Source organism: Panthera onca, chromosome A1 (genome assembly GCF_046562875.1).
Source record: "Panthera onca isolate mPanOnc1 chromosome A1, mPanOnc1 haplotype 2, whole genome shotgun sequence".
In the NCBI taxonomy this organism is placed as follows: domain Eukaryota; kingdom Metazoa; phylum Chordata; class Mammalia; order Carnivora; family Felidae; genus Panthera; species Panthera onca.
In genome coordinates, this window is record NC_138339.1 from 52,439,626 (window position 1) to 52,456,370 (window position 16,745).

Consider the following 16,745-nt stretch of genomic DNA (forward strand, 5'->3'; position numbering starts at 1 on the left):
AAAGAGGCTGTCCCAAGTGCTTCAAGACGATTCTTGGAACAAGAACAAGAGCCAGGAGCCAGTGTCCTTATTATCTGCCAAAGCTGAAATGGGAAAAGCTCATTTCAAACTGGCAAGATCACCCCTGTAATTTAATTTTAAATGAAGCTTCTAAAACATTTAAAAGTTTTTATTTATTAATCATCTTGTACTTTGTATGCATCAATAGTTTTGTCTTATACATACAGAGAGATTCTCTAAATGTTCAAATGAATTCCTGGCAAGTGGAATGAGAAATAAGTATGAATAAATAAAGATTTGGCAAGCTACTCTGAAAGATTTCCAACTCAAATGGTTCTTCGATCCCTCCAAGGGTGTTTTTAAGCAAGTAAAGAAAACTAGGTGAGGAAAGAATATTTCCATTTTATTCAGTCAGGGCTTAGGCCATTCAGAATGAGAAATGTAAGCTCTACCCGGGGCCACTCCTATATTGAGGTTCAAAGAACACTGAAGGTTTCCTGCCACAAATCTCAGAACTCTCAGAAGCATTTATTAGCCTACACATTCAGAAACTCTTTTGATCTCTTGGAAAGTTTCAGGCTCCTAGCGTTCTTTCCTCATGTCCAGTTGACCAGTTGACCACAGCGGTGTGCCTTCTCTCTCTGTATTGTCTTACTTATAAAGGAAGTTTCAACCATTACTTTGGGGACTTAAAAAAATAACATCTTCCACATTGAGAAGTAAGTACTGCTTTTACAATTCAAAATTGTTCTAAATGATGTCTTAAAAAAAGATAACCTTATTTAAAGAGAAAGCAAGAAAGGAGATTTTCAAAATCCTTTCGAAGATGTGTCAAAGTTACTCATTTAATTTACATATACATCTCTCTTCTGTCACCCAAATAAATTAAAAGAAACATCAAAATATCTAGAATTTGACAATTCTCAGCTTCAAAAAAATAACACTGAATAAGTGTAAAACTATAAACATAAAATAGAAATTTAAAAGTAAACACTCCTCCCTTTCTTTTTCCCTAAATACTTTGACCTTGTTTCTGACTTCACTTTTAAAAGTACTGTATCTCCAGCAGCGAAACTGAAGCTCTGCAATGTATTTTGTAGCATGAAAGTAAAGGGGTGAAGTTCATGGGCCTTGGAGTCAGTCAGCTCTGGATGCAATACCAATTGTTCCATGTTACATTCTCTGTAACATAGGTATGCCAATAGTTTATACTTCACACTGCTATTTTGAGAGTTAAATTCACATCACATACCTTAGAGGGATGGGTGAGGTGGTGTCAGGTGCTGAAAATCTTTCCAAAAGTCTTTGCTTTCTCTCTTTATTTTTTCCTCTCCCCTTCTCTTTCTTCCGTCTTCTGTCTTTCTGCAGCAGTATAATGGGTAATACCAGGCTCTTCAACTCACCACTGTGGGCTAGTGATTTTCAAATTATTTTGTTTATCGACCATGTCAATATTTTGTTATTGTAGTTAGAAGAAAATGTCTTCCTTTCCATGTATAGTTTCCCTCTTCTACTACTGCTGCTTCATCTCAGAAGTTTCTGGATGATTTTTTATTAGTTCTTCACTTCAGGTTCATTCACTAAGCTCCATTCTACATAGGGTCTTTGGGGAGGTAGAAATTTCTCCGTAACTTCTATTTCCCATTTAATTTGTGCCCCAGACTTCATCTCTGAAGTTGTTGACATCGTCAAGAACCTAAGTCCATGGCACACTCTGTAATGATGAGCTCCCTTAAGCTTCCACCCTTGCCCTCCCCTTTCCTCTCTCCATTTCTCTCCCAAAAGTTCCTTGCCCCCTCATAACTCTTTGGTCCTCACTGAAATCCCTCCTTGGGTGGTTTTTGTGTTGTTCTTAGTCAAGTTCACTACTGCTGGATGGGTCCAGGAAGTGTTGGGAGATAAGGGACTTCTGAGTCACTGCATAGGGAAAAGAGACACTGAGCTTCAAAGAGAGTGACTTAAAAGTAGTCAATCATATGTTCACGTTGTGAAAACCCCTGTTGCAATTCTGTATACTTTATAATATAAAAAAAATTTATATATCTTTCTTGAGAGAGCATAAAAAATTTCATTTATAAGGTGTCAGCCTTCAGGAAAGTGAAGACAAGTGATCTTGTCACAATTATAATAGCATAGAAGCTTGCTTCATATGAAAATACTCTCATAATCTTGTAATATGCTCTTTCCTGGGATTACAGATCTAGAACATCAGGATGGGATTTTTGGCATAGGAAAGATGAATGTTTCAGTGTCTCTCTGACCATACTGTAACTGTCCAGAAAATAAAAGATGCAGTGCTTTGGGGTTTTCTTGAATTCTAAGACTCATCTGGCAACCCCAGGGTTGCAATCCCTCAAGGTAACCATTGGATGGGGCTTAATAGTAACTGCTTTTAGGTAGAGCTTGTCCTCCCTAGTTATCCACAGTCCCCACCACTCCCTATTGTTTTGTGCCAAGTGTATATTACTATTTTACAATTCCTATTAAGCCCTGTATACACATTTGAGTTTCTAAAACATAGGGTGTGAGATATATTAATCCTCTAGCCAAACTTTAGATCTCTTGTTAGCTTTCTTTCAGAACAGAAACAAGTTATGCCCACTTCCTTTGCACATCTAATCCTAGAAATAGTGTATTGCTGATCTAACATTAAATCCATCCTGTTGTCTCTCATACCACTTTGTGGGGTTGAGGGACCAAGTACCCACTAGGTCTCAGATGGGAATGTAGTGATGAATCTAACTTTTTAAATGAAGCTATCTAGCAGCATTATACTGCTGCAGAAAGACAGAAGCTTTTTTTTTCTTTTCTACTGAGATGCTCCAGCCTGTGTGATGCTTTCACTGTGATCACAAGAGTCTGTCATTTGTAGCATGTCTGGGGCAATGCCAGGGGCAGGTTTCCCAAGTTTCATTACACCATTTGCTCTGAGGTCTACCATTTCCTCAGGTCACCACCACTGAATAGTGTGCAAATATCTACTTCCATGTAACCAGGTATCCTTCTTCCCAATCTGAGATAATTTTTTTTCCTCTCTCCTTACCCTCAAAGACATTCATTTTCCTCAGTATTAGTGGGACACTAAGCATTGTCTCTGAGTATATCCCAGGAGCTTTTCCTTGTGTTTCCAATAAAAATCTCTGAAGTGAAAAAGTAAATATATGAATGAATACTAATGTACTAGCTGGCCACTAGAACCAAACAAAAGAATGCATCAGAATATGCACAAATAAACACATTGATAAGGAGATCTACCAAAGAAGCCTAATCATTCTGGGCTTTTCTGGAATTGGCCATTTCATGATTATTCTTTGGTTCTAGTCCATATAGTAGGGTGATACTATGGTGGGTAGGGTGGAAGAGGGCTGCACATTTGGCTAATGCTGTCACATTACACATTGTATCACATGGGGATAAGAATGTATTTACATTATCTTGTTGCTGTCTGCCTTAGGAAATCAAAGATTATGGACTTATTATGCCTACTGATATCTCTGAGATTTTCTTACTAAGTTGTTATTATTCTAGGGGTGGAATGGCTCAGAGGGATATTCTGCGTGGAAAAAAATGATATATGATATTTCAGAATTAGAACAAATATCAGAAGAGAGTGAGGATATCTGAAGTGTTTTTAGAAGAAATTATACTAGTTGGAGTATGAGTAGGGGAATTTACCAATTATGAATTGATCAGCACATCTGAGGGAAGGTGTTTGGGGCTTTCCCATTCCAGAGCTAAGTTACTGGCCATGAATTGCACCTATGGTGTCATTTTCTATTGGCTCTCTCACCATCCCACCTACATGAGTTTCTGTGCATGCGCGCGTGTGCGTGCACACACACACACCCCACCAGTTATTTGAACGTGTTCCTGTACTGGAGCTGACTTCTGTTCTCTCTGCTGGACAGAATGCTGAAACTCAGCATGAAGGGTGTCAACTGCAAATGCACATATTTTGCATCTGTAGATTTACATAATTTGCATTTAAAAAAATTTTTTTTAACATTTATTTATTTTTGAGACAGAGGGAGACAGAGCATGAACGGGGGAGGGTCAGAGAGAGAGGGAGACACAGAATCTGAAACAGGCTCCAGGCTCTGAGCCATCAACACAGAGCCCGACGCGGGGCTCGAACTCACGGACCGCAAGATCGTGACCTGAGCCGAAGTCGGACGGACGCTTAGCCGACTGAGCCACCCAGCCGCCCCTACATAATTTGCAATTTATAGTGTAAGCTGAGAAGAACTGGTTCTTCACTCATCCCATAATTGGGTCTTTTCAGTGATGTTCATTCTTTGATGGCAATAGCTCCTTTTAATCCTGAATGCATTGGACAATAATGTCCTTGACAGGCTGCCTCCCTCACAGATAGTGTCTATCAGGTGCTGCTTGGACATTCTAAAGTCATGAGGGGTGAAAGTCACGAAGCTTATCACCAAATGAGTTGCTGGCCTTAAGAGAGTTCCCACATGTTTGAGTGGTGCCAAATATTCCCACAGGGCAGGGGCTTTGTGTGCTCAACCTGTACATTTCCAGTACTAGTGCTACATATGGCAGAAGGCAGACTGTCAGCAAATGTTTTTTGAGAAATGACCAAAATGAATGTGAATTAAGTAAGTCCAGTTGCTTTTAATGCTGAAGTGGAAAGAGCTTACAAGGATTTGAAGATGAGACCAACCTGGGTAGGAATCCAAGTTCTTCCAGTCTCACAGGCAAGGTACTCCCTCTTTCTGATCTTGAGTTTCTTTTACTTGAGGAATATGATAAGGACTAAATGAATATTAAATTCGCAAAGAGCTTAGCACAATGTCTTCATCAGATATACGTTCAATGTTAAATGAATGCATAATGTTTAGCATATTTTCATGACTAAAGCCAATTTTTAAATTAATTATCCTTGATATAAAATATCTAAACTAAGAGAACATTTAATAATTATTGTGAAGCTTTAGGCATAATACAACTTGTGATATATGTGCTATTATAGTAATGATGAAAATTAACAAAAGCAACAACAATAGTATCTACTGTTTACATACCACTTACCATGCAAGGTGTCAAGGACTTCTAATGGGTTATTATATTCCATCTTTACAACAGCCCTATGACGGAGGTGCAATTATATCTTTGCTTTACAGATAAGAAAACAGTTAGATGGATTAAGTAGCTGCATAGTCAAATGCCTAATATGTGACAAGTTTGAGCTCAAACTCAAATCTGCCCAACAGCAGGTCCCAAGTTTGAAGCTTTCCATTGCTTTTCACAAAGCCAAGATTCAACAATCTAACTCATACTAATAAACTATACACACACACACACACACACACACACACACACACACACACACACACTCTGAACCCAATGAAACCACAACACATTCTTTTAAGTTTTATTTATATTTCTTAGTTCAAGAATTACACACTAGCCAACATTATTATATATTTACATGCTGAAACTGGCTGTAGTAAGTTTAAATTCAAGAAAATAATTCTTATGTGCTACTCATTTATAATCCTCATTTGTTACTATCTCATGTATCCCAGAGATTTTAGTAGTCCTGTTTTTTAGAAAGACATGAAAATAGATGCAATGATATCCACTTGTGTTTTGCATTTTCTAGCCATTGGAAAATGTGCATTATGTGCATATTAAGAAAGGCTACAAGGTAATTAGTAAGGCTGATAATCACTACATTGTGAAGAAACTAGAATATCACTTTGTATAAAAGGACAATTCAGAACTGTGCAGGGACAATATTCATAACAGAACTATTTAAACACCCATGCAAATAAAAATTTTTAAATGCTATGGAATTTAAATCATTTGCAACTTTGTTTGAAATAATTATGTTTAAAATGACCATGGTTTAACTCAAATTACTGAACTGAAAAGGAAAAAGATACAAGCTGATGGAACTGTCAGCTTGCTTCTGGTGGTACAAAGACACACAAATGGGCATCAGATTAGTGGACATTTGACAGGAGAGAGACATTTGGTTTTGAAAGTTAAAGAACACAAAGTTTTGTTTGTCATCATATTGGATCATATTTATCTTTATCACAAAAGAACTTTTCAAAGCAAATTAAAATCTGATGTTAGAATTTTTGCATATATCTACAGAAATGTTTCACTTCAATTTTTAAGTAATAAATTTTTAAGGGTGTTGCTGCTTTTTTTTTCTTAAATGATTTCTTTACGGCAGTATCTTAGTTAGCATTCTGTTGGCTCCTTACTAGTTTTTACAATGTTCCTAGTGTATTTGGAAAATATTTTTTAAACCTTTGGTGTGAAGCAGTCTTTTTTTTTTATTTTCCCCTATTTTTCCTTTTTTCTTTCCTTTTTTTTGTTTTTTAATAATTCTGGAGTCTTTGGTTAAAAGGAATAATACTATCTAAAGACAAAATGCTATTATTAAAAAAAAGTCTCATGTGTATTATGTGTAATAAATTTCTGGAACAGGTATGAATAATAAGCACTTTTATTTCCTGTAGTGCCATCAATATAAACTTTTACTCTTTTAAAATTGAGATTTAAGTTACAACCTTTGGTGTCTTGAACTCTGACATATAAAAAAATCTATCAAGTTATCAATGATCATTTCTGCTTTTCCCATTTCCATTTCTAAGGCTATCTCTTGGCTGTTACATTGACTACATAAACACTACAGCATTTCCCATAAAGGGGATGAGAGTGGAAGTGAGAGAGCGGAAAGTGAGAGTGTGAGTGTGTGTGTGTGTGTGTGTGTGTGTGTGTGTGTGTATGTGTGTGTGTGTGTGTGTGTGTGTGTGTGTGTGTGTGTGAGAGTGTGTTTGCGTGTGTATGTGTGTATGTCTGTGATAGCAAATTGAAACCCTTCTGTCTGGGATCCCAAACCATTTATGCAAAAGGGTGTTTAAATTACTCTGCTGGGGCACTGCAGTAACTGTACTTAGTAAAAAATAAATAAAAATTAAGAAAAAGAATTAAACAATTATTTGTATCTATTGACTATTCATTTACAGCATGTTGAATTATTTACATAATATTATAACACATGAACATAAGCCATAAACAGAATTAGCACATTGCCTTACCATAAAATACAAATTAGAAGTTAAAAATATTTAAGAAATCTGTTTTAATATTTACACACGCTCAGTGAAAGTTATGGTTGCTCACATTACATGGACTCTGTACATTTAGCAAAATGGCATGATTGCTACAGTTGAGAGTATTTGCCCTAACCAACATGGTGGGGTTATTATTTTTTTTTCCTCCTTCAAGGAGGATTTTTTTTTTTCATTTTCTGTTTTAAGACTTGTTTAAGATTTGTTTTTAAATCACCAATAGACAATGTTATTTGTTTTCTTGAAAAAGAGAGCAAGTAGACAAGCAATGTGAGAACTAGTTAATTCCCGATGTTCTGAGGTACAGTACTATTGTAGTGTCAAACTGTGCAATGGTTCATAAGAACTGTAGGCATTGATCTGCTGATAGAGAAATGCTCAGTACCCTGTATTACTAGTTTCAATAGGTTGATTTGTTGGTTGCCAATTAAAAATACTCATACATTGGTTAAATGAAGGAAATAAAACATATTAGCTTATTCCTTTTGTTTTCCAACATATGAATGCATATATATGTATTTATGTTTACATGGATCTATATATACACATATATACATGTAGATATGTTGTAAGACCTGTTGTTGATTGTTTTGCTGTTTTTGTTGTTTCGTATGAACTTAATCATAAGACTGGAACACAGTTACCTATAGAAAATGGAAATTGTGTTAGTTGCCAATTTAATGCAGGTCTTGCTTAAAATGAACATGATTCATTTTCCCACTGCATTCCACTGAACTTTCTCTATGTGTTGTGCTTTTATAAGCTGACAGACTTTTTGTGTTCCTAATACTAGAATGTAAAGTCTTTTGGTTCATAAACCATTTTTATTATTATTATTATTATTATTTTTACTTAGCACTGCTTTTGAAGACATGAGAAGATAAAAGGTCTAGATGGCACTGCTTAAGTATTTTCCCCTGTTGTTAAATTGCAGTAGAAAGAATTGTAACATTCCTTATGCAAACACATGATTATGTTGCATGAGTTTTCAATTCTGAAAATGCATTTCATACCTACTAGCAGTCATGTACAATATATATATACAGATTGAGATCAAAGATTTCATTTAGACTGTGCATTTTAGAGTCAGAATTTGCCTATGAATTTCACAAAGATGAAAAACACCTTAATTGCTGGCTATCTGGCTGTTTCATAATCAAAAGGAAAACTATATATATATATATATATATATATATATATATATATATATATATATATGTATAATGTGATACTAATACCTTATCAGAATTGCCAAAACACATTTTTGTGGTCCTTAAATTTAACCACTGGATACCAAGCTGACTGGTTTTCATAGAGTTATGAGATCTAGCACCCCTCCCTAACCCACCCCCAGTTTGGTGACTACAGTCCAATTCAACTACAGTAAAAATATAGTTAAAAATAAAATCTACATCTACTGTTGTCTCTGGGCAGGATGAGTCAGTTGTTTCTACCTACGTGGTTATTGAATGCCAATATATGGATTTCGTTCTAGGGCATCTGTTTGAAGCTCCCATCTTTCTCCTTTTTCTGGTTTCTTCTTATCACTGTGAACAGAAATGAATCCTTGGTCATACGCTTTTGAGGCTCATGCTGCAAAGTTTCTTCTTTCACTTTGATCTAGATTACCATGTTGACTTCCCTGGACATTGAAATTTTGTTGTAACCATAAATGACAATATCAAGGATTTTTATGGCTTTTATGATAATTGCAAATAAGAGCCCACTGCTAGACTTGGGCTCTGAGTTGTCTCTAGAAAAACCTTTCTAGGATGGCATTTTGGAGTTGTGCACCTGAGTTATCGATATGCTCCTTCCTGATATATGCTACTCAAACTTTAACCCCTGGCGAAAAGGGACAGGCACTTTTATTAGTGTGTGCCCCAAAATGATTGCCTAGGTGAAAGCATGTACCTGGAGAAAATTGAGAAATTTCTACTCTGAGCCCATGGGCAGAAACTTGGTTGGATTCTGCCCAAAGATCATACTCAGAAGTGTTCAAGTGTATAATCAAAAAATAAAGGCCAGAGTTCCCTTTGCTGGTGAAGGAAAAAAAATACCTCCCATCTTGGAGCATAGAATTTAGAAAGCTGAATGCTAAACCTTTTTTTTTCCCCCCTCTGTCTGATAGTTGGAATAGGAGGGCAGCAGGACTCTGTCATATTCCAAGCTGCTGAATTATCAGGGGAAAAAAACATGCATTTTATCCACAGGCAAATACTGGCCTTGCCTACTATGCACAATTAGGGATGTTACTTTGAAAATAAGTGTTTCTTGTCTTTAAAATAGAAATAGCAAAGTCATCCTCTAAGAAAACATTCAATCAAATCAAACTTTAAGGAGAAATTAGCAATTCACTATTTTCTCCAAGAAAAGCAAAATATGGACCTCACATTGATAGAAATAAAATATATTAGCTTATTCTCTTTACTGTCTCACATATGAATGCATATGTCCAATTATTATAGAAAGAAGCACACTGACATAATTTAAAAATTGAATAAAAACAATACATCATGCCTACTGATCAGTTATATATTTTTCTGTAATATCAATTGAGGCTCATAACATTCATCATGTTAATGTGGCTTTGTTGTTATCCTACTCTACACTACTTTTCATGTTTTCTTTGATCCAGCCGATTGCAACATATACTATGAAAGCACCCTTAAAAAGTCAAATCCAACAAACCCACAAACTAACTCTACTTGTGCACATAATCCTTTAAGTATTGTTTGCTATGAAAAATACAAAGGTGAATGTCATTGCACATAAGGAAATGTAGTTCAATCAATCTCTTCAAAGCCTTGCTTTGTCTCCTAAGAATATAATCAGGATTTCAGAAACAAGAAAAGCTGGCAAAGGACCATTAATCCTTTAAAGAAATGAACAAATCCTTCTTTTGAAATACCCTATTAAATTCAGAAATAAACTTAAGGGAAATGTTGTAGAGACAGCTGACATTGTCTGAGAAAATCAACCTGTCTCCTAGCTTTATCTGTGCTCTATATTAGTATATTTGAATGACTCCCAATCTAACCTGCATCTAAGATACTTCTAATTTTGCTAGCTTTTCTATTTTGTGGTTGTCTTTTGATTAGATAAACTATAAAAACCTCTTTAGGTGTGCTGTCAAAAGCCTGTGAAGTGGGGGAAAAAAATCTCTCTCACTGACCTTTTGCCATGATACAAAATATGTATGGACCAGATGCTGTGTGGGGCTGGTAAGGGTCATGCTGCTCGCTTGCTTTAATTTTGTTACAACATTTGTTTCTGGATTTTCCACTCTTCTCTGGATTATTAACTCTATTTTAACCAACAAGAAATAGCTTTTTAGAAACATTTCTTGGCCACCATGCATGATAATGTTTAGTAGTCCCCAGTTTCTAGAAATGTCAAAATGGAAGACATCAGAGTTGACTCCCTGTGCTCAAGCAGAGACTGGCCAAATTGGTTACCAAGTCTCTGTCTTCACTCTGCCTATCCTGTTTGAACTACATGAGACCCTTCTAGAATCCAGTGGGAACTATCTTCCCATGACACACCATTATCACCTTAAGACAGGCATAGGTCATCTCTAGTAAGCATGTTTGCATGGCATTGCAGATGTTTCATAAACACAGTGCCATCTCAACAGCATGCCAACCTTAGAAATGAAGATGGGGAGTATCTGGATATGACCACTTCTCAGCAAAATGACTGGCAATGCTACTGAGCCCTCTCAGAATATCTTCTAAATAATTGCCCTCTATATAGGCTGCATCAGCAGATAAAGTGGAACACTCAGACAGTCTTGCCAGCATGTATACAAATCACTTGCATTTTAACTGGAAAACCACAAGGACCTTAGTGTATTCATTACTTAGCAGAAGCAACCCAAATGGTATGAAATGGACCACAGGATAGGCCAGCAACTAAGGTATTTTAGCATCACTTTTGTCCTGGATTGATGTGTTTTCCAAGTCCTACGTCAGGCTGTACAACTGGTTTGAGGAGGAATCTAGTCCTTGCTTCCCATGGGAGGCTATGTTTTAGTTCACATAATAAAGCCAATAGACGATGTTGAAGAAGGAAAAAACCACTGGGAAGAATATGCGGGACCACCGATCTATGGCATTCACATCAGTCAAGTCGGGGATGGTGATTTTCAGTTGGGAGGCACGTCTCCGCAGGCGGCTTTTCTTTTGTGCCACATGTCGCTCAAGAGCATTTCGGCCAAAACTATGCCTGGGTAACCCGGCTTTCCGATATTGGATGCTGGAGGCATCATAGGCCAACATTGTGCTCCTGGGGTCTCCAAGTCCCATCACAGCCTCAGATGTGGCCATTTCGTTTTTTATCTCAAGAGTGCTCAGTAAGATGTTCTCATGTGGGTCCATCTGCAAGGGAGAAGAATCAAATAAGATAAAACAGTAAGCCTTTATTGCTCCTAATTATGCAAGGTGCTAGGATATGTGATCTAGGTAATATTAATCAGAGTGTTAAGAGAACCGGTTTTGAGGATACATTATCTAAGAAGGATAACAGACAAACAGATATCGCTCATCATCTGACTAAACCCAAATCAGTACATCATTTAGAGCCGTTTGAGATCACTGAGGATCATCAGGCTATGAACTGAGATGAGAATGTAGCTTGATCAAGGTTAGTGTCTCACATTTTAACTATATCACAAATATCTTCTAATGGGTTTATTTTTGATGCTCAAAAATCAGAGGCACTCTGACGTTTGCCATTCTAACGATCTTCTTTTAAAAAGCATTGCAATTACCAAGTTGTTTCAAAGTGGCCACTCAAGAGTTGAGGAAGAAAGAGGAACATACCAGCTGGGTATGTGGGTTTGGGATCCATGTGTCTGGGTGCATATCCTGGTTCTGCCACTTACTATCTAAGTGAACTTGGGTGAATTCCTAATGTGAATGGTGCCTCCATCACTATAAGCTATGCTAGTTTCAGTTTCTTCATCTATTAAATGGTATAATAATCCAACCTTAGAGCACTTCTTTAATGAGGTAATGATATAATAGATATAATAGACTGCTGCTACTACCACTTAGGGCATACAGAGAAATAGAAGGCGTGGCACTCTTTAAAGAATTTACAGCTCTGATATGAATAAATACAAAATTAAGCTGTGCTAGGTATGAAATAGTATTAAGAGATTAATTACTGAGTTATGCTCATGATAGTAGCCTCATTATAGATGAATTCATGCTAAAACTAGAACTAAAACCAGTAGATAACATTTGTTAAGCACTTGCTACATATACCAGAAACCTTTTCCTATAACTTCACTTAATTGTTTCTTAACACCCATGATTATGAGATATCACCCTAAATTTGCAATATCAATATAAATAGGATAAAATAAGAGTTTTGAACAATAGAAATTCAGGCATCATGTGACTTGCCAAAATACAACAGAATTCAGAACAAGGGACTTGAAAATTAACAGCTGGGCAAAACTGTGCATGGTGGAAGGGTCAGTGGGGTGAGGGATTGACCTGAGAAGGAATGGAAGGAGGCAGGATTCAAGAAGTGAGTTAGCCCAAAGTTGGCTGTATTAAGTTGAATTCTGAGCCCAGGGAGTAGGAGGGTGTCCTGTAGATATGGTGACCTCTTTTATCTCTTGGATGATTTTAGCTTCTTGGCAAAGCTAAAAGGAAAGAATGAATACTGACACCATGATACCCAAATATTAAATGACTGTGATAATGTTTTTTTGTTTTATTAAGAAGGGAAGATTTGTGTGTCTTATTTTTAAGAGCCTTCAATTGCTACAGATAATAAAACCTAGTTGCAACACATTATTATTAATAAGAGAGTACATTTATTTTGATGGAGAATCATGATATACCAATTGTCAGTAAAGTTGTTGAAATATAAAATAAAATAAAAATGATCAATAGTAGATACTGATGATATATGGAAGCAAGGGATATAACCAAACACTTAATTGGAAGATAAAATGGTCTGAGCTTCATGAATTATGCAGAAGGCAAAAAGAAGGTTGCTAAGATTATATAGTAACAATTAGCTTTCAAATGTGGTTTAATGACCCTGTATTTTAAATTCAAATCTAAAATATTTTGAGAAACAGAACCTATAAAATATGCTAGAACCTAGTAATTGACCAATTAATCTCTGCCCACTGATTAGATTTTCTGTAGGTTTGGTATATGGTAGTATTTTGCTTAGTGGACATATTAAACAAATATATTCTTAAGATTAATATTTAAAGTTTATAAGATTTGGAAATGAAACCCAATAAATTTAGAAACACTTCTCTCAAGGAAGGGCCAGGTAATGGCTTTAGTGATGGATTCAATGGCCCTAGGGAAGAAAACAAATGTTTAAAGTCATGTCTCATGTGCCAGGGCTTTGCAGAAACTGTCTAACTGAATGCTCACGACCATCTTTTTGAAAAAGGAATTCATTCCTAGGTTATAAAGTGAAGGCATCATCAAATGTCACAAAGTCACACAGTTACTAAGTGATGGAGTTTGATCATTAGAGCACAAAGCTTGGGGGAGAGAAGTGTGACTTTACAACACTCAAGGAAAGTAAAGCGGATAGAAGTGTGGGAACATATCACTCTTCATTATTTCAGAGAGTGTTGTTATTTTCCCTTCTGCTCTGGGTTGTTTGCTCTTTTAACTACCTAGAAAATAACTGCTTAGCAAAATTCCTTTGGCCGCTACACATGACAGTTGTTCAGGAGTCTCCCCCTCTCTAAGCACCAGGATATTTGTTTTTCTATTGAGCAACTATGTTAAGAACGGTTATGAATATACATCAGACTTGGTTGAGGTAAGAATACAAATCAATAATAACAAGCATTATAAAAATAATGGGAACAGTGGACTCTTAGTATGGCAACTTGTTCTAAGTTGGATAATTCGTCTGATTTTAGTGGGTTTCTGTTGTGTTATTTATGAAACCCAAGATTTGTCAGATAATTCTTGAAACTTTATAATTTATTTTTAATCAAAAATTTACAAAATATACGTAACAGGCACTAGTGTGTGTCTGGAGCTGTGCCAGGTGTTGTAGCCACAGTGGTGAGGAAGACAGCACGGCTGCTGGTCCCCGTGGCAATAACAGCCTCCAGAAAACAAAATGAACTTGGAGTGAAAAGACTGGACTACTGGTTGCCCTGTTTCTTATTTCTGACCTTGGAACAGTGATTTAATCCATCCCAAGCTAGTTTTCTTCAACTGTTAAGAATAAAGTTTTGGGAGATCAACTGACTATGCAGGAAGAACTTGGGAAGCAGAAGTGCTATGCAAGGTGATTGTCATGACAGGCCACAAATGCAGTGGGAAACATAAAGGTGCTAGCGGGCTGAGAAAACACAGCAAATAGCCATGCCTAAAAAAAGTATCCTGCCCTCACAGTGGATGTGGAATAGATATGAGTGATGAACTTTCTGTAGGTAAGCCTAATCATCTTGCCATTGCTGAAGATCTAATCAGGCTGAGGCTGCGGTTGGTTGCGGTAGGTGAGGCAGGTTGGACATCTGCATCAGCTTATAAAGTGTGACTCCTCAGTGTTGTGCTATATTAGGATAGTTGAACCCCAAACTTTGACTGCCTGCAGAGTCTTAATTAAGGTCATTAATAGTCAAGGTATAAATTAACTTCAATTAAAATACAAAACAATGAAAAGAAAAACAACAATCTTTTTTTCCAGAAAACTCTTACCCTTAGCTATGGAGCTGTAAAGTGGAGAGGTATAAAGTACAACCGCCTTCATTTCCAATTTATTTCCCAATTAATGGTGACATGGAGGAGGCAGCTCAAGCGGGTTGCAGTTTATTAGGCTGCACATTCAAGGGAAGCCCTGAGACACTGCTCTGATTACCCCACCTTGTCCTTGAAGGGCCAGTTTTCTCACGTTCTCCATAAAGCCTCCCAGATAATGCCAACCTTGTTTACTCGCCTCCTCAGAAATTAGCTGCATCCCTCCCTTGACACTATGCCACAGCATCTGTTTGTTTACCCAACTTGCTGTGGAATCACCAGTTCTGAGAATTTTTTGTTTGTTTGTTTGTTTTGAATAGTAGCCTGATCAACACCTGGAAGCACGTCTGTTTTCTTTTAGAAGTGGAAATATAGTGCAGTGTTTCCGAGTTCTAATTCTGGACTCAGACAATCCACATTTTGACTCTTGGTTGAGCCATTCACTAGTTTTGATTCCATGGGCAAATCATTCAACCTCTCTGAGTTCATTTCTTATATGTAAAGTGGGAGAAACACCAGTCTCTAGAGTTGTTTGAGAGGATTAAATAAGACAGAACATGCAAACCACTTAGCCCAGCTTTGCACATAGCAAGCACTCAAAAAAATCATAATTGTTCTTGCTTTTAAAAAGCAATAAATATTCATTAAATGTGCACATTTGATCTTCCATGGCCATTTTTTTAAATGCCATCAACTATATAAACAAACCAGAGCTTTGAATTCATCAGATTATTTAAATTTTGCTTTGATTAGTGACTTCTGTAAAGTGCTGAGAACAATGCTTCATATGAAGTAAACACTATGTTTTTGTTATAATACATAATACACTTATTAAATATAATACATAAGTCTGGACTGAGCTACTTCTGAATGCTGAAGTGAGATGAGTAGAAGCTGCCTTTCATTTCACAGGTGGAGAGGGAGCACAGTATTCATGGGTTCACAGATCCACCAGCTATCCTCCTGACTGATAGGGAAAACAGCCCTCAAGCCAGTGTCAAAGAGGGAGATGTCTCCATTGCTAGTGTGGCAGAGCAAGGAAAGAGCCTGGCTTCTCTTTCCTCATGGCCCTACAACATTCCACCATAATGCTTGTCATTATGATCATCTGTTTAATATTTGGCTGACCCACCAGGCTATACTTCCTGGGAAAGGCAGAAGCAAGGTCTTTTTCTTTCACTGTTGTATCCCCAAGCACTTGGCATGGTGCCTGGCACATAGTAGGAGCTCAGTAAGAAGTGCTGATTAGATAGAATTAATTTTGTGACCTTAGTAATCCAATCTCTCAGGGAGTCATCAGTAAGGTGGATTTAATTTTGCAGCACCAGTCTGAAGATTGGAACTGCATGGGGTTACCCCCTGAAGTCCTTTCCCACTCTAGGTATTCTCCCTCTATTTATACAGCTCTCTTGCTGAAGCAGTATGCTCAGGTGCCTGAAATATGGAAGGAGCATTTTCGATAGGGCCCTGGCTATTTACATGACAGATGCCCCATTCTTGTCTCAGAGAAGGGAGCTTAGTGAGTAGCAACTAGAAGCCAGGACTAATCATTTTACATATTGACCTCTTTCAGTTATCCCAGTGGCCCTGTAGGGCAGGTACTAATCTCGTGCTCAGAAAATAAAGCACAGAGAAATTAAGAAACCTAACACAAGTTCTCATAGTGAATATGTGTTAGAGTAGGAATTAGAATCTGGTCTTTGTTCGCCGTGTCATGCTGAGGCACAGCAGCAGCCCCCAAGCCCTTGTGTACTCTACAGCTCATAAAAGAGGACCCTTTCAGTGAATGGTAGTCCTCTGGAGGCTTGCAAAATTTTCCTTAATAAGGAATGAATAAGAATTTCTGTATTTAAATATGCCACTAAATATGACAGCTGATGTAAAATCCTATTAAATT

At 37.0% G+C, this 16,745-nt stretch overlaps 1 protein-coding gene across 3 annotated transcripts in view; it reads right to left on the bottom strand.

Annotated features, from left to right (window-relative positions):
- Positions 1-8,316: 8,316 nt before the first annotated feature.
- GABRB2 (gamma-aminobutyric acid type A receptor subunit beta2) overlaps positions 8,317-16,745 on the bottom strand; it is a 237,480-nt gene continuing 229,051 nt past the window's right edge. For all 3 annotated transcript variants that reach the window (XM_060634932.3, XM_060634934.3, XM_060634933.3), the window contains one exon: positions 8,317-11,485. In XM_060634932.3, the coding sequence (XP_060490915.1) occupies positions 11,138-11,485 (348 nt within the window). In that variant the 3' untranslated portion in view covers positions 8,317-11,137. The remainder of the gene's footprint in view (positions 11,486-16,745) is intronic.